Here is a 23396-nt window from a genome sequence, read left to right as displayed (position 1 = left end):
TGTTGAACCTGGTTATGATCGTGTTCTCTCTTTTTGTTTAAATTTCTTTTTAACTAATAGACATTTTTATTTCATAACATACTCAACATAAAGGACACGTCACTGTTTTTTTTTCTCTCGATTTGCTATAATATATACATAATCTAACTGACAGCGATACATATGTAGAGAAGAGCTTGTCTGGATCCTGCAGATCTGAGGTGTGGTTCTGGTGGTTCTGGTGGACCGTGGCTGGAAGCGAGAAAACAAGAAGCCAAACAGTGTGTGAAAGAAGAGCGGGTTGGCTGAGCCGGGAGGTTCTGATCACCCACCGCTGAGCCCGACTCTCTATATAAGGTGCTGGACTGTAAGCTGTGGCAGGCGGCAACAACCAGGCTGTCGTGTGTGAACGATGCTTGAACCTTTGAGCGCGTTATGAAGCCAGAAATGAAGAAATCAAGGTGGGATTGTTCGACCGCCCTTTTAAACATCACACCTGACACACACACACACACAAAACAAAAAACATATCTATGCATGGACGCAACTATAAAATCTCCCTTTTGAAGCCTCGGTTGGTGTTGCCAGGTTTGAGTGTCAGCGAGGAAAACTCGTACAGCATGCACACACAGCATCAGTGGCTGCCAGTCATTCTAGTCCAGGCAGGGGGCAAACTACGGCCAGGGGGCCACATGCGGCCCGTGAGGCTTTAAAATCCGGCCCACCGAAAGAGAAGAAATCATATTAATGGTCAACAAGTCATCAAACAGCTGCATATCGTCAGTGTTTCCAGAGTCATTTCAATAAAGAGCTCAACACCCTGGTGGTTGTGGATGGTTCTGGATGGTTCTAAGAGCTCAACACCCTGGTGGTTGTGGATGGTTCTGGATGATTCTCAGAGCTAAACACCCTGGTGGGGCTTCAAAAACACTGATTTGGTTGCAACTTTGCTTTGCTTCATTTTCCATTGACATTAAAGCAACATGTTTTCTCCATATCAACATGATTGTTTCCTCCTATGAGGTGGCTCACCAGAACACTCCATCCATCTGCTGCTGCTCTGCTACCCCCCTCTGGCACATTTTACAACCCATTGTGGCCCCACCAGTCAAACAGTTCACCACCCCTGGTCTCGTCGAACCGTCTCCCTGACTGAAACTATGCCAGATCATAAAAAAATTAACGGAAAGAAAAAGAGAAAAATCCAACGAGGACGTCACTATAAATCCGAGGTCAACAGTCAGAAGTGGCAGAATATGGCTTTTCAGAGAACCTTTGCTTTCTTTGACCCGAGAGTCACAGTCACAACAGCGCCTACTAGTGATGATACAGTGAGTTTATTGTAAGTTAAATGAACCTGCCGTGATGGCTTCTTAACAGCGAAGCAAGCGGCCGACGGTAAGAATGAGCTGGACCTTGGAGCCAAAGGCGCTGCCGGTGCGGCCATCACGGCACCAAGCTTGATAAAGTATCTGCGGCCACGTTTGACTCTCGTTGGCTGACGTGTCTTATGTGTCAAAACGAAAGCTCCTCCCTCGGACCGCCAGTGAAGGTTCCTAAACCAGTGGGGATGAGGCGCCTGGACGTCTACGCTCTATACATGTATTTACAACACACACTAGGTCTGGTACGCGACACAGGGGTAAGCTTGGACCAAGACACTTCACTGTACTCTCTCTACTGTTGCTCCAATGTCACTATCTGTAGAAATCAAAGTAGCAGTCGCTCCATATTCAACAAATACATATTTACATTAAATTCCATTCATGGTTCCAAACCAACGCCGCCACCCAACTCTCCCCCCCGCACCCCCCCTACAGGAGGGTTGAGCTGCTTTGCCATTCACTTGGATATGTGTGTTGCTGTGTGTGTCTGTGTGCAGTCACCCTACTAGCCATGCATTGAAAAGTGAGACCGCAGTAGTAGTAGTAGGTATATTACTGTTGTTGTTGTTGTTGTTGTTGTTGATGCTGCTTAAAAGAGGAACCCTTAAATAAACCAGTGCTCAGCGTCTTTGCCTCATATCATAGAAAAAGATAAAGGAAACAGGCAATCACTACATCGCAGTGATGGAAATTAAGAGAGAGAGAGTGAGAGAGAGAGAGAGAGAGAGAGAGATGAATGGAATCAGTCAAAATGCCTAGCATGTTGAAGAAACTAAAGACTCCACTGTCAGAAGGGCCTCAGAGGGGATTCGTTTGTTGTTGTTGGTGGTGTTTTTTTTTTACAATGAAGAGAAGATCCCCGACTGGCATCGCCCTCTGGTGGTAGACTGATGAATATCATAAGCTGCTGCGGCTCCAGGAGGTACCCGAGGCCTTACTCCAGGTAGATGTCCTCTGTGGGGCAGGCGTACTCCAGGTGCTCCTGGTAGTACTCCTGGAAGGCTCGCCTGCACACACAGCAAACATCCTGTCAAAACCAAAGACAGCCACTCCAGTAGCACCACAGAGTCCTGACTGTGTAGTCCTGCACAACCGTGCCCAGCCAGTGAGTGACTGACTGGGAGGGAGGGAGGAAGGAAGGCAGGAAGGAAGGGAGGGAGGAAGGTAGGAAGAAAGGATGAAAGGAAGGCAGGAAGAAAGGAAGGAAGGAAGGCAAGAAGGAAGGAAGGAAGGAAGGAAGGAAGGAAGGAAGGGAGGGAGGGAGGAAGGTAGGAAGAAAGGAAGCAAGGCAGGCAGGAAGGATGAAAGGATTGAAGGAAGGAAGGGAGGGAGGGAGGAAGAAAGGAACAATGGAAGGAAGGCAGGAAGGAAGGAAAGAAAGAAGAAAGGCAGGAAGGAAGGGGAGGAAGGAAAGAAGGGAGGGAGGAAGGAAGGATTTTATCCATTTGTGTATACAGTTGGGAGATTTTTCAGACTAGCTGTTCGGTTAAGATAAATATAAATATATAGAACTAATAGTTGTAAGCTGGAATACATTTGCAGAGAATAAGTGACATTTACCAGGATCAGGAAATGAAGTTATTGAATTGTATTGCAGTTGAAACATATATGACACTGGAATAAAACTATTTAATTTGGCTGTATAAAAATACGTTGTATAAATGTTATCTAGTGAAAAATTAAGAATCAAGCAAAAAATTACTTACAATGGCAAATATTTAAGTATGTATACCAAGTATATTTTGAACAAAAATTGGGATGCAATAACATTCATGGCTCGTATGACACGCAGACAAAAACATTATTCCCTCACCAGGTGGCGCCACTGCTCACACCTGCATTTAGTACTGTCTTGCCACACGTCATAATCTGAAGGCTTTAATCCAACATTTGAAAAGGAGCACGAGGAGCTGAAGGTGTTTTTGATCAAGTCTTCTGCACGTACCCAACACTCTCTGCTACAGGCCGCATGGACTCCTGGGATACAAACACGTGACAGGCAAACCTGTTCAGCATGGGATGCTTGGTGATAAAGCCAAAGTAGCTGCAGAGACACAGGAACAAGGTCGGTGAGACGCGGAGAAAAGTGCAGTGGTGAGAGAGGGAACTGTGGCGTGTGCATCTTTACCAGTTGTTTCTGGGATGGCATCCACAAAATGAGATGTTCTTCATCTGGAAGAAGTGACTGCACCTGTCATACTGAAAGTGGGAACAGTTTAGCAAGTGAAGAAATTTACTTTGGAAAATGAATAGAATCAAGAATCAAAATAATCTTTCGAAGAAACATAAAAAAATCAAATCAGTAAAGACAAGAAAGATTCCTATGTACAATTTAAAGTGCTCCGGCTTTGTGTGTGTGTGTGTGTGTGTGTATGTGCTCCGTTAATCTAACTGGGCACTACTGAACAGTGTGATGGCTGTGGGGAGAAAGGAGGCCTGAACCGCACACCTCCTGTCCAATCACTGGAGGAGAATTCTGCTCTTACCTCATCAAAGATGTCGTACTCGTCCTCCAGGCTCATAATCAGCTTGACTCCCTGCAAACTGATCTCCAGCTCACACAGAGAGGGAGGTCGCACGTGTACCGTCCGCTTCCTCGACACTGCGATCTAGCAGGGGGAAGAAAACAGGGGAGGGGCTCAGTCTCTTGAAGTGCGTGGGATTGACTGTGCTCCTTGTTCAGTTTGGGAAGCATCAGGCCATCAGCGACGTCAGGGCTTCTCATCCAATCACAGGACGCCTACGTGTGCAGTTCAGCGTAAAGCAGCAAGCTGGACTCCAGATCTGATTGGCTGTCGCTACTGACGGCGGTGCGTTCACTGACAGCAGACAGCCGCTTGCTATGTCAACCCTGAAGGCCTCAGGCAGATTTCATAGAAGCTGACAACACAAGGTAGCTTAAACATGATTGGATTAAAACTCTACCGTAATATACAACAATGGAAGCAGCGCCACCAAGTGGATGTTATACAATGTGAAAGAGCTGACTATGGAGAATAACTTCTGCTGGAAACCGCAGAGTCTTACTGACTCTCTCACCTTCTGCATGGCGGCGCAGAGGATCCCATTGCCTTGGTGGTAAGGAACCTCCACAGAGCCCAAGAACTGCACACTGAACGTTTCCATCCACGCCGGGTTCCTCTTCAGGCCTGCAGCGTGACACAGGTGGAGGGTGAGAAGCAGCAGGGGGTGGAGGTGTGAGCGTGGTGGTGGGCAGCTTCTCCCAGCTCACCAGTCAGCTCTTTGGACTGGCCCATGACCTCGTGGGCGTAGAAGGCCGGGAAGATGCCCCTCTCGCCCGTTCGCATGTTGTAGCCCCGGTACCAGTAGTCGTCCTCCTCTTCCTCCACAAACAGCGGGTCGTCCACGTCCAGCTCCAGCTCGTCGGCGTGCCTGGGGATGAACCTGCACACCATCACACCAGGGGGAGTCAGCTGGACCTGCTGGGAGCTTCAGTGCCTTCGCATGAACACTAACAATCTACCATCATCACTATTTGGGGTTTTGAAAAGGCAAAGATGATGTTGAGTGTACGAGAGAGGATTACGATTAGGATTAGGGCCACAAGAAGAGAAAGAAAATATGACAGGAAGATTTTTTATTGAAGTTTTCATTTCAAGTTTTTAGTTGAAATTTCGTGAATAAAGCCAAAATTTGGAGGACGTGGGGATAGAAACTCATGGATGGAAGGAGCTGCACTGTGGGCAGTCAGTGGGTAAATGTAGGGGAACTGGCATAGACTGCATCACACTGTGAACATGACCTGAAGATTATCACCGCTGGCTGTTCATGGGTGTAACAGTGAAGTCTGTACAGCCATGGACACAGTTCAATATTCACTTGTTCAGAATAAAACCATAACTCAGAATATTAGTGTGCAGGCCAAGTAGTGATTGTGTTGCCATAGAAGATAATGAATTAATCATGTGTCCAAGCAGGGCAAGTGCAAAGCAAGGACACAAATTACACATGCACAGTGTTCTTGTACACCAGCCAGGTGAAGGTCAGTGCTGCTCAAACAGGTTGTTAGCAAAACTAAGTGGTGGTTGCAATGATCACAGGCCAAGCTGCAGCCCTGCAGCCCAGCTGGGCTCAGGACATTTGACTTTGCTCACACAGACCCCAAAACAAGGAGCAGCGAAAGACACAGTGGTTCTGGTGTCTTCCCAAGCAGGAAGAAGCCATTAGAACCAGAACAGTGGATTCCTTCACAGTCTTCCCACAGGGACAGAACGACGACGGCGACGACGACGGCGACGACGACGACGACGGCGACGACGACGGCGACAACGACAACGACAACGACGACGACGACGACTCCCAGATGTTGCACAGTAAACAAGCGAGGCGTCTGACCTGTACACTGCCCTGTGCGTCTGGTCCCTCTCCTCTCCATCGATGGTGCAGGAGAAAAGGCCGAAGGACTCTGTGCCTGCCAGGGCAAAGACACCACTTCATCAGAAAACACGGGCAAAAATTGAAGAACAAAAGTCTAAAAAAAACTAAAAAAAAAAAAAAAAAAAGAGGGAAAGAAAGAAAGAAAGAAAGAAAAACAACAACAATCTCTACCATTCTCAAAAAGTCTAGAGTAAAAATTAAAGTTTATTTGATGAATCCTTTGTTATGAGCATTTTATTATGCAAATGAGCCCTCACTGGGGACATGAATCCTGAAGCCACACGTCTGATTTATGATACACCCGCCCACCACTCCGCCCCTCCGCCCCACCGAGGATGACATGTTCATGCTTGATGCTGACGGTGATGAATTGAAGCCTAATGGCCCCTCAGCAGACAAATTTAGCAGCCGTGCTGTAGCAGTGCAACCTGTGGAGTCCAATAATTACATTGGCATCATTTTATCTGGGGGTCGGGGGCGCTGTTCTCCGCCTTGCAGTGAGCAGAGTGTGGTGCGCTGCAATAAGCATTAAGGCAGAATGCAGTTTGGAGCTGAGGGGAGGAAATGGGTGACGATGCTAAAGCAAAGATACGTAAGCTCATTATTAGAGTCTCTGTTCTGATTGGCAGTTCCGTAGCTTGAGTTTGACGTCATATTTATCCATTAAGCCATGCTACAGTCTACGCCAGGCATGGGCAAACTATGGCCCGGGGGCCATATGCGGCCCGTTAAGCTTTTTAATCTGGACTTGAAGAAATTATATTCATAGCAAGCAAGTCATAAAATAGCTGAATTTTATCTATAGTGTGAACGATGTGGACTTACTGGAGGAGCGGGACGTGCCGTTGACAAAGACGTTGAGGAACTTCTTGGAGAAGGGGAGGTCGGCCTCGGGGGACGAGTCCTCGGAAGAGCAGAGAAGTTCCGGTCTCGTCTCGACCTCCTCGTCGTCGTCAGGGCCGTAGCCCACCATGCCCCCCGCGCTGCCCAGCAGCTCCTCGTCACACAGAGTGGAGAGCTCGCTGTCGTCACTCAGCACCGAGGTGCACCTTGGGTAGGAAGGAGAGGGGTGGGGCGGGGGGCGGGGGTGGGGGAAATCTTGTCAGCTTAGATGAACAGCAAGTGGAGGACATGTATCAACTTCCTGTTAGAACAGCGTTTCTCAACTGGTGGCTTTTTTTCTTTTCTTTTCATGACTACTGACACTGTAGATTGTCACTCAAGGAATCAACACCATGAATGAACACATATGGGCTGTGTCTCAATTCAGGGTCAGCATCCTTGGAAGGAAGCGTCCTCCGTCTGAAGGAAGCGTTCTCCAAGGAACCGGCCAAGGAGGACGAACCAAAACCTGCCTCCCCAGTAACCACACGGGACGGTCTCGCCGTCGGGGTATTTCCTGGTCGCGTCAACGCCGTTCCCTCCTGCTGGTCAACCCCAGAAGTGACGTTTTCTTAGCATCAAGCTAACCATTGGTTCGCCGTCGTTGGATGTTCAAATAAGTAAAAACCCTACGTTCAAAACACAATATTTGATGTGACATTTCAATACTTAAATTTATACGTTGTGTCTTTGCCAGTAGATGGCGCTAATTTCAGCTGACTTCCCAGGATCCCACGATGCTTTGCAGACCCTCAAATGAGACACAGCCTCGGAATATGTATTAAACAAAAAAATAACTCAAACAAGTTTCATATTTTAGATGATCTAGAATAGCCACCCATCAAATGAAATACACAGAGACTCCCGAGACTCCACCAGATGAGAACCACTGCACGGGAACATCAAGCATGGACGTGAGGATACCGTCTGAGGCTGACGAGCTCCAGCGTGGTGTTCTCGTCCACCACAAGCGTGTACTTCATGGAGTCGTAGGCCAGTCCGTCATCTGCGCTGGCTTGCCTCAGCGCCAGCTCTTTCTCGCACATGGGGGGGTCGTGGTGGTCGACGGGAAGCTCCCGCACGCTGCAGTCGATGGGTGGCGAGCTGTCCAGCTCCAGGTCATTGCCTCTGTACGACCGCTGCTGCAGGAAGGGGTAGCAGCCGCCCTCCTCGTCCTCCTCTTCCTCATCGTTGTCGGTGGAGTAGGTGAGACTGAAACAGCGGTTGGTCTGCACGCTGGGGATGTCCAGCGTCAGGCTGTTCTTCACCACGGCGATGCGCTCCAGAGAGGCGGAGGAGCGGCTGGTGGGCCTAGGCTCGGTCTCCCGTCCCTCGTCCTTGTCGCTCACCACACTCTCGCTCAAGCTGGGCGAGTCCAGATCTTTCCCCGCCTCCAGCATCATCAGGTCGTTGTTGGGCTCTTCTTCATCCCCCTCTTGTCTCCTGGCGTTCTTGGACAGCTGCTCTGTGACGTTCTTCTCCGAGTCTCTAGCGTTGTATGGGCTGAGGAGAGTCGCTGCTTCCCTCCCACTGTTGGCACATGGTTCCACGGTCAGAGGACTGATGGTGTCCCTGGTGGGGTTGCTCACATACAGACAAGGATTCACCGTTGCCTCCCTTGAAGACTCCACATCCCTCCTGCTCTCTGCCGCCACCTTCCTGCCCTCTTTCAAGCCTTCACCTTCCTTATCGAGCTCCTCCGAATCCTCCGCCACACTTTTCTTCTCCTGGTCCTCATCATTAAAACTGTCCCCCTCTCCGATGTCTGAGGACGGTGAGATGGTGTCGGATACGGACACCTTCCTCTTGAAGCACTCCTCGGGGCAGCTGATTGGATAGGAGCCTTCAGAGATCATTCTGTTGACCAGGTTGCTGAGCAGCCACGGCGAGTCTGAGTTTTCACTCAGGTCGTCTTCGCTCTCCGACTCCGAGTCTCCCTCGCTGGTTCCGTCATATTCGTCCGTGCTGGGGATGATCCTGGGTCCCACCGGCAGGTAAAAGGAACGCTTGAAGCTCTCCAAGCTGTGGTCGGGTTCTATCTTCAGCACCATCTGTCGGGAGAAGCTGTCCTCGCACCGCTGGGCCGGCAAGGTCTCGTCTGGGTCGGCCTGGTGCTCACAGGGCAGCTCGTCATCTCCATCACACAGCTCATCTTCATAATCCTCAAGAGGTAAGAAGGGGGAGTCGACGGGGGAGGGCGTAGCAAGAGTGGGTGAGGGCAGAGGGGACGGAGATGGCAGAGGAGAGCCTTCTTTGATGGGGTCAGGCTGGCCCAGGAGCAAAGATGCCTTCAGCCCCACGATGCCGCTGTCCTGCTCCAGCTCTGTGTCCGGGTCCAGCTCCTGGTCTGACGTGGGCGAGCTGGCCTCCTCGATGGAGTTGGTGAGATGAGAGGAGCGTCCGCTGCTGCTGTCGTCGCTGGTCAGGTCCAGCTCCGTCTCTGAAATGGAGGAGATCATGTTGGACACCACTGCGCCGCCACAGGCAAACGCCGCCTCCAACTCCCCTTCCACGTCAGAGTCGGAACCGGGGGAGCTGAGGTCCTTGTCCTGGTCCGACGTCACATAGCCCTGCTGGTTCATGTCGGCGATGCCGGGGTCCGAGGACGGAGACGTGGAGTCGTTGGCTGCCGCCGCCGCATCCGCAGCCGGGGCTCGCGAACGGTTGAGAGCGTCGGAGCGACTGGAGGACACATAGCTGGAGAAGGAGGCCGGCTCGGATCGCTCGATGGACGGGAACTCCACGTAGGCCAAGTGGTTCTCCTTGCACACCATGTCGTAGGTCTCCTTGCACATGAACTCCACCTCAAAGTCTTTCTCCAGCTCCTCCTCAGACAGAGGCGTGTCGGAGCCGTCGGTGGCTCCCAGCGGGGCGGTGGACGACAGGCACCGGCTGGTCCCGTCCGGGTCCAGCTCGTTCTCCGGCTCCATGCCCGACTCACTGGTGATGGTGTAGGTGTCGGTGGCACAGCGGTTCAAGTGTTTGTGGTTGTGGCCGCTGTTTAGGTCGTGGTCCACCTCAGTGTCCGAACACTGGGAGTGCTCGTCCACGGAGGGCACCCTCACTGTCTGGATGGACGGGTCCATCTTTGGCTGGTTGCCAGAGGAAGGTTGAGACTTGTGTTGACCGAAGGAACCTGCAAAGATAAAACAAAGAAACACAGGAAAGGATGAGAAGCAGTTTGAAGACAAAGATCGGCAGAATCAAATGAAGGTCATCTTATTTCAATGACCCAGTAATGCAAACGGTTCAAGCAAATCAGTGTTTCACAACACGCCACGACACCGCCAACAGAGCAAGTGCTACTGTGCCTGGGTCGGCCGCTTGGTTACCGTATTCGGGCCTCTCCCGCCTGTTGCCCTCCATGTCGCAGAGCAGGGGTCTGTGGGGCGACTGGGGGTTCCCGCCCTCTCCCGCCTGCTGGGATGGAGGACCTTTGCACTGGGAAGCAGGAGGCTGCGAGAGCGGAGACGCTGGGCAGTGGCCCGTCACGTGGCTGCCATCCTCCAGACACGAGTGGGTTGGAGACAGACGGCCTGAGGGAGGAATGGCAACGAGGCCCAGTCAGCCTCCACATTGACAAAGCCCCTTTCATGGAGGCCACGTATTTACATTGTGGGGGTTTCAAATGTGTCAAAACGATAGATTTTGCACAGTATGAACTTCTACAGGCCTGACAAGCATTCTCTCTGACTGCAGTGTTCCAGTTCATTTCATTCATTTAATTGAACTTATTGTGTGTTTTTTACTGTGTGTGGTGTTTATCCGTTGTGTTATTGCATTTGTCTTATGTTGTGTTGACAATGATGCTTCTAAAATGTTGTTGTTGTTACTATTAATGTTTAGCCAACAGTATGAATGCAGACTAATAAAGTTCCCACCTTGTGAACCTGGGTTGCGTAGTGAGTCCTGCCAGCTTCCTTTCTTTGGGGACAGACTGCTGTTGTTGTTGAGGGAATCCTGGTGAGCAGCAGCAGAAATCAAGTCAGCAAAGCTGTGCAGCAAAAATACAACCTGTAGGCGGTGTCCGTCCTTCCATCCATCCATCCATCCATCCAGACAGCCATCCTTCCATCCATCCAGACAGCCATCTGTCCATCCACCCATCCATTCATCCATCCATCCATCCATCCATCCATCCATCCATCCATCCAGCCATTCATCCATCTGTCCACCCAGCCAGACAGCCATCCATCCTTCCATCCATCCAGCCAGACAGCCATCCATCCTTCCATCCACCCAGCCAGACAGCCATCCATCCCTCCCTACCTGTGACACAGCAGTTGTGAGGTTCAGTGTGGTGGGTCGACTCTTCAGTGTGCCAGTGGTGGGGGAGGAGAGGGGAGAGGCCGAGGGAGACGGCGGAGCATCCGGGTCAACCTCATCCTCATCCTCATCCTCCTCTTCATCTTCATCTTCGTCGTCAATCATCTCAAACTCCTGGAAGTCGTCCTGGAAGGAGCAGACTGGGTGGTGCATGTCACTCTTCTCAAGTATCAGGGAGTCCTGTGGTGGAAGGAGGATTGAGAGAGATGTTCTTTAACGTCAAAGTGAAAATGAAAATCACGCTCCAGCAGGAAAACAGTCTCGCTGGAAAAATAAAAACAGCTTCCTCCAAGCAAAATGAAAGGGAGGAAAAGACTTGGAGCAAAAACAGACAACTAGGATCGAAGTGTCTACATAAATCTAGGCCACACAAAGCAATAAAGTAACTGCAAAACCTGTCTTGATGAAGAAACTTCACTTCAGTTGAGTCTGGTTCTCAGACGTGGAAGACAAGATGCATGAGACCAGCAGGGAAATGCAGAAACACACACACGTTAACGGGGAACAGCTGGAAACAATCAGGGTGTGGAAACACAATCAGACCAATGAGAAACACACAAGAGGAAGTGGCAGATAATCTGACCTAAGAAAGTCATAAGATGGTCTCTAGACAAAAACCAAACTGGCTTCTGACACAAGGACAAACAAATCTTCAGCACCATATTGGTGCACAACCCAGAGAACCGTGGAACAAAAGGTGCTTCTTTATGACCACTGTACCACTTGCAACTCACTGAAGAGCTGAGCAAGCCTCGCTGCGAGATGAGCCACATGAGGGGCGCACAGATGGACAGTTTGCAACAAAATGTTCTCTGACAACACGGAGGGCTTTCATGAAACGACAGACGCGCTCTTGCACCACAACAACTGTGTTCAGCATGTTCACTTGCATTTGCATTGATTTAGCAGCCTGGTGTGTTTCCCTGCAAGTCATTAGGTGAGCAGGTCTGGAGGATGGAGACCAGAAGATGGAGGTGGGAGAGGGTGGGGGAGACTGAGATTAGAGTGGTTCCATGGACATTTTTGGGGTTACAGCTGGTTTACTGAATGTGTTGCCACCATTGTGGCTCTTGCACAATATACTGGTCAAAGACAACACATTGCCCACTTAACCAGGGTTATGTGAGCATCAGAACAGGGGTCTGACTGGTCGAGTCTGACCAGTTCACAAACTACAGGGATTTTCCCCACACAACCACATGCACAAAAATACCTGACAGCAACAACAAGAAGCAAACACCAGTGCTTGTGTGGAGGAGGAAGCCTTGTTGATGGCCAGACTGGAAACCACAGAGAGGAAACAGGAAATCAAATAAACAGTTGTGACAACCACATCGTGTGTAGCTGACTCACACATGCACACACACACACACACACACACACACACACACACACACACACAATCACTTTTAGGTAGCAAGGTGTACCTAATATAGAGGCCAGGTCAGCAGGTATCCTACATGCAGAGTGAGTGAAGCATCAAATGCAAAATGCATTGAACGAGCACTATTAGTTTCAGCAATACAAAACACTTTTGCAAAACTTCGGAAAAAAGATAGCTGCAGAAAAAAATAAAACACAACTCCTGTCAACACATTTTCTCTGTCTGGTGAGCGGAGCCACTCCACCACAGCTTCCTTGTGCTCGTGACTCCAGAAAAATGCTACATCACAACTGAGCCGAGGAGAGCGCAGAGACACAAAGGCCCTGGTTTTGCTCCGAGCGGCTCCTCTCCTCTATTGTGTCAAAGACAAAAGGCTGATTTATCCAGATTGCCGTTTAAACAGCGCTGCACTTTCTCTGCCTCTCAGAGCTCTTTAACGGGGAAATCAAACCCAGCTCCTCGTCCATCCCGGTCACCAGTTCTGCTGACGCGCAGTGTACTTGTGTAAGCACTCAACAGCACCGGCGACTGGCCCCTTAAGAGTGCGCGTAATGCTGCATGGTTGTTGTTAATCACGGCAGGGAGGGGCGACTGTATTGACGAGCGATAACCAAAAAGGACTTTCTACTTCTGGCAAGAGCGCCGTTATTTCCACTTGCACGCAAGCCAAGTCCACTGCTATCAATCAACAGGCCTATAATGAGCGTAGGAAGAAAACAACAAGGCTGAAATCCACCAGCGAGGTTGTAAAAAATGCCACATGTGCAAAGTCAGGGGACACCTGCCATCAGAATGGACAACAGACTATAAATAAAGCGTTGTGAGTGGGTGAGACTCGACTGTCGTCACCCACTATATTCCGTCTGCGCGGCAGAGGCATATGTATAAGTTCAGACACACACACACACACAGAGTCAGTCAATGTAGATTATATGAGCTGAAACAGAAGAGCCCGAGTTCGCCAAAGACACCAAGCGCACGTTCACCATCATTTTTTTGAATTTCAGTTCAGCACCACAGGTGGAGACAGCGACAGGAACACACTGTGACACCACTGAATCATGCATGTGTTCCTGGTGATGGGCGGAGGCTCTGGGGAGAACTGGGACGCAGATAGAATCTTTGGAGACAGGAAGTCAGGAATCATGGAGGGCCCCTCCTCTGGTGGGCCGACCTCTGGGTATTTTTTGAACACAGTGCCTGAATTCAGCTCCACATGACTGCAATAAGCCCACGGCTCATGTGTGAATTTGTGTTTTCTTCCCATACGTGCATGTGTGTATGTGTGTTTTTGCAAAAAAAGGCTAAGCTAAGGCTGATCAAAATGGGCTGTGCAGATTAGGACCTGAACCCCGTAACCAACTGGAATTAATCGGTGGTGGGGATTTGGGGCTGATGGATAATCTGGCTGTTTTTCCGGCTGGTTCTCCGTCCTGCACATCAAAAGGCTCCGCTGGTGCTGCTGGCTCCATGAATCACAGTGACAATGAGACCCATGCAACCCAGTACTGAGGGTGGGGTCGGGGGAGGGGTCACCCTCCATCTTGGTTATTGGTCGTTGTTGAAATGTGCAGGACAGGATGCCGAGGGCAGCTAGGCGTGTCCTCGCCATCCTGTGTCAGCGGGATGAGCCCCCTCTGGGCACTGATGTAACCTAACATGGGCCGACAGCCGCCACACTCTGGGGGGGGGGGCTTCCACTGATGACGTCTGATGAGCGTTTGTGCGGCACAAGCGTGAGGCGGAGAGGGCGCTGCACGGTTCCTCATCCCTGAGACCTCTCTGGCATGAGCAGGGAGAGGAGAAAAATAATAAAATAATAAAGTCCTTGATTTCTCCCGGGGTCCGAAAACAAAACAAGCCGCTTCACCACAAACGGGTTTGTGGCCAGCAAAGCGCAATGTTTTGTTGGTGGATTAAAGTGGAGGAAGCAGAAATATCGAGCACAGATTTATGCCTGGAGGCTTAAACCCTCGGAGCCAGCCAGCCGTCACCGCGGCTAAATCCCAAGGCAGTGGAGGTGGAGAGGGTGGGGCGGGGAGGGGGTAACGGGGGAGGAAAGGGAAGCGCCAGAGGTGGCAGGGAACAGGGGAGGTGGAGGGGCGGAGCTCCATCTCCAAGCAACAACTCTGCATATCAGGGAGGGAAGGGAGGGCGCATGGGGAGTGGGGGGGGGGGGGAGAGGGAGGTTGTCTCTGCATAGCAGCAAACTGCACTGGGTCAGCCGCCCTCTGCTGCAGCCCAGCCGTGGCTCAGTGCCATCGAAACACACACACACTCGCAGGATGGAGAGAGAGAGAGCGAGAGAGAGAGAGAGAGAGAGAGAGAGAGAGAGAGAGAGAGAGAGAGGATCCCACTCTGGTGTCTCCTTGCAGTTGGAACTGGGGGTCTAAGCTGCTGCTGCTGGGAACGTCGAGCAGGATGATACGGCTAATGACTCCATTATTCTCAGATATTCTTCAGCGCCGTGCAGCTCCAACGGGACGCTGGAGTGAGCGGTCCAGTTTCTCCCCCCCACGCCCACCCCCATCCCCACCACCACTACCACCACTACCACAACTGCTATTACAAACAGATATCCAAGGCTTACGGTCTGTAAAGTGATGACGGCAGTGCCAGTGAGGTAACTAGATAGAAGATTAAAAACTGAACCTAAAGCCACTATTATATAACATAATGGCTGTCCAGCTCGCAAAATACAAAAGGCAGCATTTTCATTCTGACACCTGGATTAGTTCCCACAACCTGCAGGTTGCGCTGCTACACACTTAATGCAAACAAAAGCGCAGCGTCAGCTTTTCCAGTGATGCAATGCTGCAAGCTGAGGAGCCCAGGCAGGATCTGATGCCTGAGGCCCAGTGGGCGTCTCCAACGCGGCACTGAAACTCAAGATATGCAAAGACAGAAAGTCCAGTCCACCTCTCGCTTCTTCTGCTCCATTTTTCAGAAGATACCAGGCACTGGTTTGTGGTGACACGTCCCGCTAGGTGTTGGCCGGCTTGTTTTGTCTTTTTCCAAACCAAGACTTTAGCAGCGTAAAGACAAAAAGACAAATCTAAATATGGCAATAAAAACTGGTGATGGAAACAGCTCCACTGAGAAAAACCTCTCAAATATGGCTCAAAGGTTTTGATGCTCTCGTGAGGAGGATTTTCACACGTATCCGTAGAGAGGAATATCGCAAAAGTCTCATGGAAACACTTTTGTCACATTGACACGTCAGCAGACGTGACGTACAGGGTCACGTGACCAGTTCACTGACCAGCGAAAATGGTGCATTATGATTGGACGGGGGAGGAGACAAGTCATCAAAGAGAAAAACATAACAACCATTCTGGAGAGCAAACAAACGTAAACAAACAAAAACGTAATCCTGCTCAAATCTCATCTGGAAAAACTGTCATGGGACCACAGCTTGCGACTGAAGAGATGAGAGACTCTTCATGAGACCATCCTCACCTTCTCGTATGGATCCGAGTCATAGTTGAGTCCAATCCCACAATCGTCTGTGATTTCAGAGAGGTCCTCGTCGTCAAACTCCTCCAGGCTGATGTCGTGGGCTGGCCTGCAAGCACAGGAGATAGTGGATGGATTCACTGCATGTTTTGGCAGACACGCTGTTACGTTAGTGACAGGCACCACCAGGGGGAGTTTGTCATTGGCCAAAAGCCCACACGCTGCTCCATTCAGGGGGACACAAGTGCAAACATCCCCGACGAAACTCAAACACCCTGAATGACCCACCAGCAGCCTTTGGAGTGTTTTGGAAGAACTCATGTTATGTTATTGTTGTTATGTTAAGAGGACGCAGCTAATGCTAATGCTAAAGTTGCAAACTAGTACACAGTGGATTCACATTTACTATTACATTTAGAGAAACACCACAGTTTCCATGCTGGTTATATCTTCTGCTGTTTAGATCTGCCTCATCCACCTTAATGGCCGGACCATGGAGAATGTTGTCTGACATTACACCAGTTGGCGGTGGAAAGAAGTTTGGGGATTTGTGGGGAGGGGAGGTGGTGCTGGGAGGGCCGCTGGTCTACAAATCGGATGTTATGAGGAGAGTTTTGGCATTGACGACAACAAGCAGCAGGGACGCAGATCTCTGTGTAATGAGCCGGGAAGATTCAAGTTCTACTGATTAGACACCATCTCATCTTCTGGCCCATTAGTTTCAGCAGGCACCCTGCTCTTCAGCAGCCGCCTTGCAGTGTGTTGAGGGAAATGCTGCATTGCAGTCATTCACACTGAGGAAAAGGACACCCCACTGCATGTCACGCACGGATGTGAGCTGACGTGGTGCACTCGTAGTCAGTGGTTTTGACCCGATGGCGTTGATGCCCCAGGCAGCCAATGACAAGATGCTGATGCATGTGAAAAAAAAGGTAGCACACAAAGTGGTTGTTAGAGTGGATTTATGGAACCGTCCTCACTGATGCATGATGTCCCTGGTCGAAGGGAATGCAATGACATGCGTGTGGCCTTTGAGATGGATCGATATCGTCACTTATTTTCAATTCTATCTCTTCCTGGTGTCGTCCCTGAGATACTTGTTGCTGCAACACCTCTCTCAAGAACAATATTGGCTGTAGCCAGAGACTTCTATTCTTTTTCTTTTTAATCCAACCATCACCAGGACATCATCACTTGAGGATGCAGTCAACTCCATTGTTTCTCCTCCAAACTTTATTTGCTTAGCCAGTTTTACACGCATATTTGCGTCGTGCTAACAGAAAAAAATTGCCTCCGAAAAATTAACATTTTCGTGTTGCTTATTCCCGTTGTTTCGCCTATTTTCTCGTGTGTAAGGACCTTCAGGGTGCCTAAAGGATTTTTTTCCCACTGCTGTGTTCTTGCCCTTGCTTCAGTGAGTCAGCAATCCAGGAAAATGACCTTAAGACTTTGGAAATCTTCTTTCTTGACACTGATACTGCACACAGTAATACAGCATCATTCTGAAAGCAGTAACGAGCAGATGGTCCGCTATGTTGTTTCCTATCCATTCGCTTTATTTACGCCAACAGACTGCCAAGATGAGCTGTTATTGAGCCGTCAGCACTTCAACAGTACTTCCAGCTGCTGACACCAGTTGTGCCAACCTGTGGGTGCACTCGGCCTTCTGCAACACTCAGGCCTGCACTCCGCAAGCACAACACAAGCAAAGCACACGCAGTTGGCGGGTCACCGTCATGTTGTGTACAAGATTACACATGGAGAAAATACACGACGTGTACAGTCTCCACCAGATTCCACCTTAGTTAGAATTCAACTCATGATTTTTTAATGAGGTGAGTCATTAGTGTGCCGAGGCTCTGCAGGGGGTGAGGGCACCGTCATGCAAATGGCTCCGGAGTTGGCCGTGATAATAATGATCATCTATTTCTGCTACAGGCTCATAAAATTCAAGAGGCGTTCCTCCCCCTCCAGCACAGTAGCCCGACCTGCACATCTGCCTCGCCAGTCGCCACACTGGAGGCCTCCACGATGGCCTCAGTCAAACATCTACATCTGGGACAGTGGTTCGTCCCCTGGTGGAGTCTCAGGACCAGCACTTATTTCCTTGGTATGGAGTCCATAAAAGTAAAAACGCTAGCCCACTTTCTATCATGTCTAGTCAATGAATTATTGAATTTATTGAATTAAATTCTGTGTCCTGCAAAATAAATACCCAACATTTCCCCTATAAATGTATACATTATAAAATCTCAGTCAAAACCGCTGTGCGTCGCACCCCACCAGTTAGGAAACGCTTATCTAGGGCATTACTTGGGAACAACGAATGCGAAAAAAGGAAAAGTGACTTAATGCCAAATATGATGAAAATGCAGTCAGCGTTAGCGGAAGAAGCAGAGGTAAATAAGAGAGCAGAAACATGGAGAGACTGTTTCAGGAATAACTTTCATTTCAGTTGTAATTATACTACAATAGGTATACTACAAATTACTGGCCGAGACCAAATAATAACTATTGTGTCACAAATACATTGACGGGCATATCATCAAACATTTGCGCATTAGCTCCGATTCGAAAAGGACAAAAATCACCTCAAGCGAGCAAAAAATCTTTATTGCTAATTAGAGGAAATTTGTTTGAATTATTAGTCAATCAATCAATCAATCAATCCCTCATTCAATCAATCAACTAAATTTGTCCAGCGCTAAATCACAACCAAAGGCGTCTCAAAGCTTCTTTGTACAACCAGAAGTTGCCCCGAAATGAAGTCCTGGCTCCTGATCTTTGGTGGCGCAGATGAATATTTTTTTTTTCTAGATTTTATGAATGCATGGAGATGTGTTCATTGATACACATGAAAGCAGACCTGAGAGCAGAAACAAAGTACAAGTCCAACCAAAGTCATGGTTGGATCACCAGCACCATACAGTCACCCATGAACTTCATCACTTTCCTGTACAGAGGTCATGACCTCCTCCGCTTCTCCTGCAGCCTTTGACATTTCCCCCAGAGAGCCAATCATCCGTCTACATCCTCTCCAAAACTTAAGGAATCATAGCCGAAGCTGTCCAAATGTCCCCAGTGGAATTCCCTGCGGCAGACCTGGACATTAATGTTTGCATTCGCTCAAACGCTTCTCCGAGCCTGAGGAACATTTGGTCCATTTCTGCCCATGGTTTCAGGATCATTTTAGACAACCTCTGCATTCGTCTGGGTGTGAAACTGCTCCTTATGTTCGTTGCCATTTTCAATTAGCACAAATGGATCTGACTCGTCAGTGACTCAAGTGTTACAGGAAGCCGTGTCTGTAAATTGGGGCGCGTGAGTTTGTGTCATTCGCAGTGGAAAAACACCACAGTGGCGCAGCTGCGTGGACGACGGATGACAGCAGCGCCGCACGAGTGCAACAAAGTCTCACTTTCTGTTTGAAGGCTCAGAGGGTGAGGACAGAACAGCATCACGCCAGGAGCTGACAGTGACTGGCTAAACAACGCCCCCTAATGCTGCCTGCCATGGTTGTTTTTACCTGCACTGCTGCACCACAAGAGGGAATTCATCCCCACATGCTGCAGCACATTTGCAGAGGCAGCTCTTCTTATTTACAGACATGTCACTCTCACTTATCACGGAACATCTAAGCAAAAACACCTGCTAATGCCTGTGCCCACAGAGACTCATTTCTGTCAAGTCAGAACAAAAACTAAAAGGTCACATTTGTTCTATGAGTGCGGTTTGTGGCGAGCTACTGGAAGATGTGGCATTTATATGATATAAAATAATAAGCCATTACACTGGCAGAGCTTGACGCTAAGTATCTACTAGCTTCTCTCCGCAATGTAATCCAAACTGCCTTTTCTCTTCATCTCACATCCGTCTCTAATTCCGTTTACTCCTTCCCCTCCATCGCTCCCCTCCACAACTCCATATTCTGCCATGTTGCATGACTCCATTTTGTTTGTGTCCTCATCTGCATCGTGTTGAGAGATCCCCTCAACGCATCAAAACACAGCACCGACTCGTTTCTGCCAAAACTGCAGAATCTAAGACGGCGAGTGACATCGAGAGGGAGGCTCTTCACTTCCCCGCTGTCAAACAGGAAGCTCAACGCTGATTGTTTGCAGCCGACCAGCAAACACGCAGGTGGCCATCACAGTGTGCTAGCACACACTTATGGCAATCAATCCTTTGTGATGTCACAAAGGGCTGGAGCTGGAGCTGAAGACGAGTCATTCAGTTTTCAGAGCAGGGCTGCATGATTATTGGTATTAAGATGGGGATCTTGATTCATGCTTTGAAGCGATGCAATTTCTAAATGAGGATCATAGCGCCGCATTTTCATCCGGGACATTCTCTGCATGAAAACAAGCACTCCTACACAACAACAACAACAACACAAAGATAAACCACCTGATGCAGAACAGCGAAAAAGGAGGGAGGAAAACCCAGCCACAGCATTTGAGATGCACCAGTGTTCTGTTGCTTTCTGCTGCCTTGAACAAACCCTCAGCGCAGCCTTTACCTCAACCCCTTCACCTGACTCTGACCTTCAAAAAGTCTAACTCAGAGATGTGGCACTGGGAATAAGCAGAATGGTAGGGCATAATTATTGGCTAGCTAGTAAAAGACAGCGTAAATGAGAAGCTGTGAAAGTAAAAACGAGAAAATGAATGCAGAGGAAAAGATGACTGACTGTGGTGAAAACAAAAAAAAAAACATTCCTACTGTGCTAGAACCGAAAAAGAATTCCTATTCCACGCAAGTTTTTCCATGGAAGTTTATCGGATTCAAAGACGGCGATGAAAGTCAAAATAACAATAGCAGCACTGCGACCAAAGTTAATGCGCCAGTCTTGTATGAATTCATTTCCTTTTGTTTCAGAAAACAAGTGCAATAAATATTTATTAAAAAAAAAATGTGATTGAATTATGATTTCAATTCTAAGTGGAAATCTATATACACACACTGTATATTACAGACACAAAGGGGCATTGCTGTGATGACGCTCCCTAGTTACCATCAGCACCTGCTTCACTGTGACATCATCATCTCTGAAAGCCAAGAACATTTGATGTGGCTGCTACTGACTCATTAACAAGATCAATTTCCAAGGCTTTCCGCCCTTCAGTAGTGCAGGCACACACACACACACACACACACACACACACACACACACACACACTACAGCAGGCCTACACTCCAGCACCCACATGTGAGTCATGCATTTAACCCTAATGAGACAGTCTCTGTTGTCTGTGCTGGATCCAAAACCCAAGATCACCCTGCCAGTCTCAAGTATTGGCCTGGATGTTCGATTAATAAAGTCATCAGACGTAAAGCAAACGTTGCTGACACAAATGGGAAATATCAATGACTCAAATGATCACCACTGAATGGAAGAACACAACGGCTGCTGCACAGACGTGAAAAACATGGCAAAATAAAGGAGAAAGAAAGAGAGACGGCACTAGATCTGAATCTGTACTTGATTTAAAGCTCTTTCCACATAGTCACCATGCATCCACCAGCGCTGAAGCTCCCACCCACTGACTCAAAACGGCTTTCAGAGGGTTGCAGAGTAAAAGTGGAACCATGAAACACTGAACAAATCAGACAAACAGGGTGAAAGACCAGATGGCTTGCTGGAAAATTTCTACTTGTGAAATATTGATGTATGAAACGCTGCTGGGATCAAATCCCAGTATTGAACAAATCCTCTTGATCTGAAAACATTTCAGATCCAACAGCGGTGGACAAATGCCCAAACCACTCAAGCGCACAAAAAAACATGTGCAAAGACAAACAGAGGCACGTCACGTTTATCCAATGCATTCAAAACAGACTGAAGGGCATTTTACAGCCTGAAGTGGAGGATCCACCGTTGACCCGAGAAATAAACACAGCGAACCCTCTTGGTTGCCCACCATCCTCTTCCCCAGCCACTGACGACAGCAGCATGTTTCCTCCCTCCTCTGCAAAAAGACATTTCTTTCTGAAAGGATGAGAGGTGAAGTGAAAAACCTTTCCAGGTGATTCAAAGTGCGACAGATTGTGCCAGCGGGCTCAACAACTGGAGACAAGACACTCTGGTGGCTCAGTGGTTGGACGTTGAGTTCCTCTTTCCCATTTGCAACAGAGGTCATTGGTAACTCGCGCAAAAAGGGAGGTCTATTGATCCGATAGGTTGTGTCCCTGAATGGAGCCAACAGCATGAAACTAGATCCCACTCAGTGATGTCCACTGGGACTTTGTCTCTGCACTCTGCTAGTATGATGGCACCGAGGACGCAGGAAGTGGAGGCAGACATGGGGACAATGAAACGCTGCGGTGGCATCGTGTGCATTATTACTCCTTGTTAATTACTTTTAGCTCTGGAGTTGCTCAGTGCAACCGCACATTCAACACGTTACCGCATGCTCGTGCTGTTTGCAACACTAACTAGCAACACCAACCATACAATGGTGACTTGAAACACTTGAAACCAGATCACCGTAGTGGCTCTGAGACCAGACGCTTGGTGCTATTTGGGGTTCTGAGTGAGATCTCCACTTCGGCAGTCCCAGAGGCCTCCAAGCCACAAGAGCAGAGGCAGGAAGTGAGCACACACAGAGGGAAATAGCAAATGCGATCATTATGCTGCATTGTCTGCAATGCTGCCAGCCAGTTGTGGGGCAGGCTTCACAGAATGGAGCCGTAGACCAAGTGCATATTCCACATCTGAGCAGGACGCACTGCCAACCATGCAGCAAATACACAGAACACATCCCCGACGCCTGCTGCGTTCGTCCCGAATCACCCAGCCAACGTTATTGATGACCGCGAACACTCGCAGAATTACCGCTGATAGCAGGCAGCAGGCAGCAGGCAAAGGCTGGAGGCGCCGCAGACCTGCCAGCGCCTGTCGCAGAGGTCACTCATAAAAAGGCGCAAATTGCCAGCGCCGCTAACGACGAGGAGCGCCAGAACGCATCATTTTTCAGCAACCTGCCCTTGCCTGGGTTTGGACTCAACAGGGCGTGGGCCTCGCGCCGACAATGCGCAAAAAAAGCGGGTTGCGTGTCGGCGGTTTCCAATTATCTGCGCCTCTTCTTCTTCTTCTTCTTTTTTTTTTTGTGTATGTATGTATGTTTGTTTGTTTGTTTGTTTGTTTTGGCTCAACCCTCGAGTCGACTGCTTCATAAATGGTGTGGCGAATAAAAAAAGACGCCTATCTAAAAAAAAAAAAAAAAACCCGGACGGAGCTCCAGCAGCAGCGGCGAGCTGCTCCAGCAAACATCCATCGCTGCCCACCATCCGGAACCATTGCGGTGACGATGAGATCCGCACATAGACGAAATGGGCCTCGCACGTCACAACACACCGTCCAGCAGCAGCAGCAGCAGCACAGACAGAGACACCCACAGAGCTCCTCACCTGCAGCCCGGTGGAGACAGGGAGTGGAAGGTGGAGAGGGAAAACATCTCAGCCCTGTCCGCCATCTTCTTCCGCAAATGACTCAGAGCGACTGCGGAGAATCACGGACGGACGCAAGAGTCCATTCACTTCGCGCCGGCGGACACACACACACACACACACACACACACACACAC

At 49.2% G+C, this 23396-nt stretch overlaps 1 protein-coding gene across 1 annotated transcript; it reads right to left on the bottom strand.

The window, feature by feature from the left end:
- On the bottom strand, positions 1-23396 carry mapk8ip2 (mitogen-activated protein kinase 8 interacting protein 2). Its single transcript, XM_076049284.1, has 14 exons — positions 23221-23396; positions 15814-15919; positions 10914-11150; positions 10526-10604; positions 9977-10180; positions 7569-9780; positions 6588-6811; positions 5721-5796; positions 4597-4769; positions 4404-4513; positions 3851-3973; positions 3493-3563; positions 3310-3408; positions 1-2371 (listed from the first exon to the last, which is right to left on the bottom strand). Exons 1-14 carry the CDS (start codon positions 23283-23285, stop codon positions 2299-2301), a joined length of 3852 nt encoding a protein of 1283 aa, XP_075905399.1. The 5' UTR covers positions 23286-23396; the 3' UTR covers positions 1-2298.

The sequence above is a fragment of the Nelusetta ayraudi genome, unplaced genomic scaffold, assembly GCF_046127955.1.
Source record: "Nelusetta ayraudi isolate G7.1 ecotype Tasmania unplaced genomic scaffold, CSIRO-AGI_Nayr_v1 ptg000111l, whole genome shotgun sequence".
NCBI lineage: Eukaryota > Metazoa > Chordata > Actinopteri > Tetraodontiformes > Monacanthidae > Nelusetta > Nelusetta ayraudi.
Note: the sequence above shows the minus strand (reverse complement) of the source record. Positions and strands in the feature narration are given on the sequence as shown.

What these genes read in the sequence shown, in the direction of transcription:
- mapk8ip2 (XM_076049284.1), bottom strand. Translation starts at nt 23,285, where the DNA reads ATGGCGGACAGGGCTGAGATGTTTTCCCTCTCCACCTTCCACTCCCTG. An exon ending in ACGCACAGGGCAGTGTACAG is followed by an intron (nt 4,770 to 5,720) that starts GTCAGACGCCTC and finishes GATGGTGTGCAG; the next exon opens with GTTCATCCCCAGGCACGCCG. An exon ending in TCTGCGCCGCCATGCAGAAG is followed by an intron (nt 3,974 to 4,403) that starts GTGAGAGAGTCA and finishes TCCCCCTGCTAG; the next exon opens with ATCGCAGTGTCGAGGAAGCG.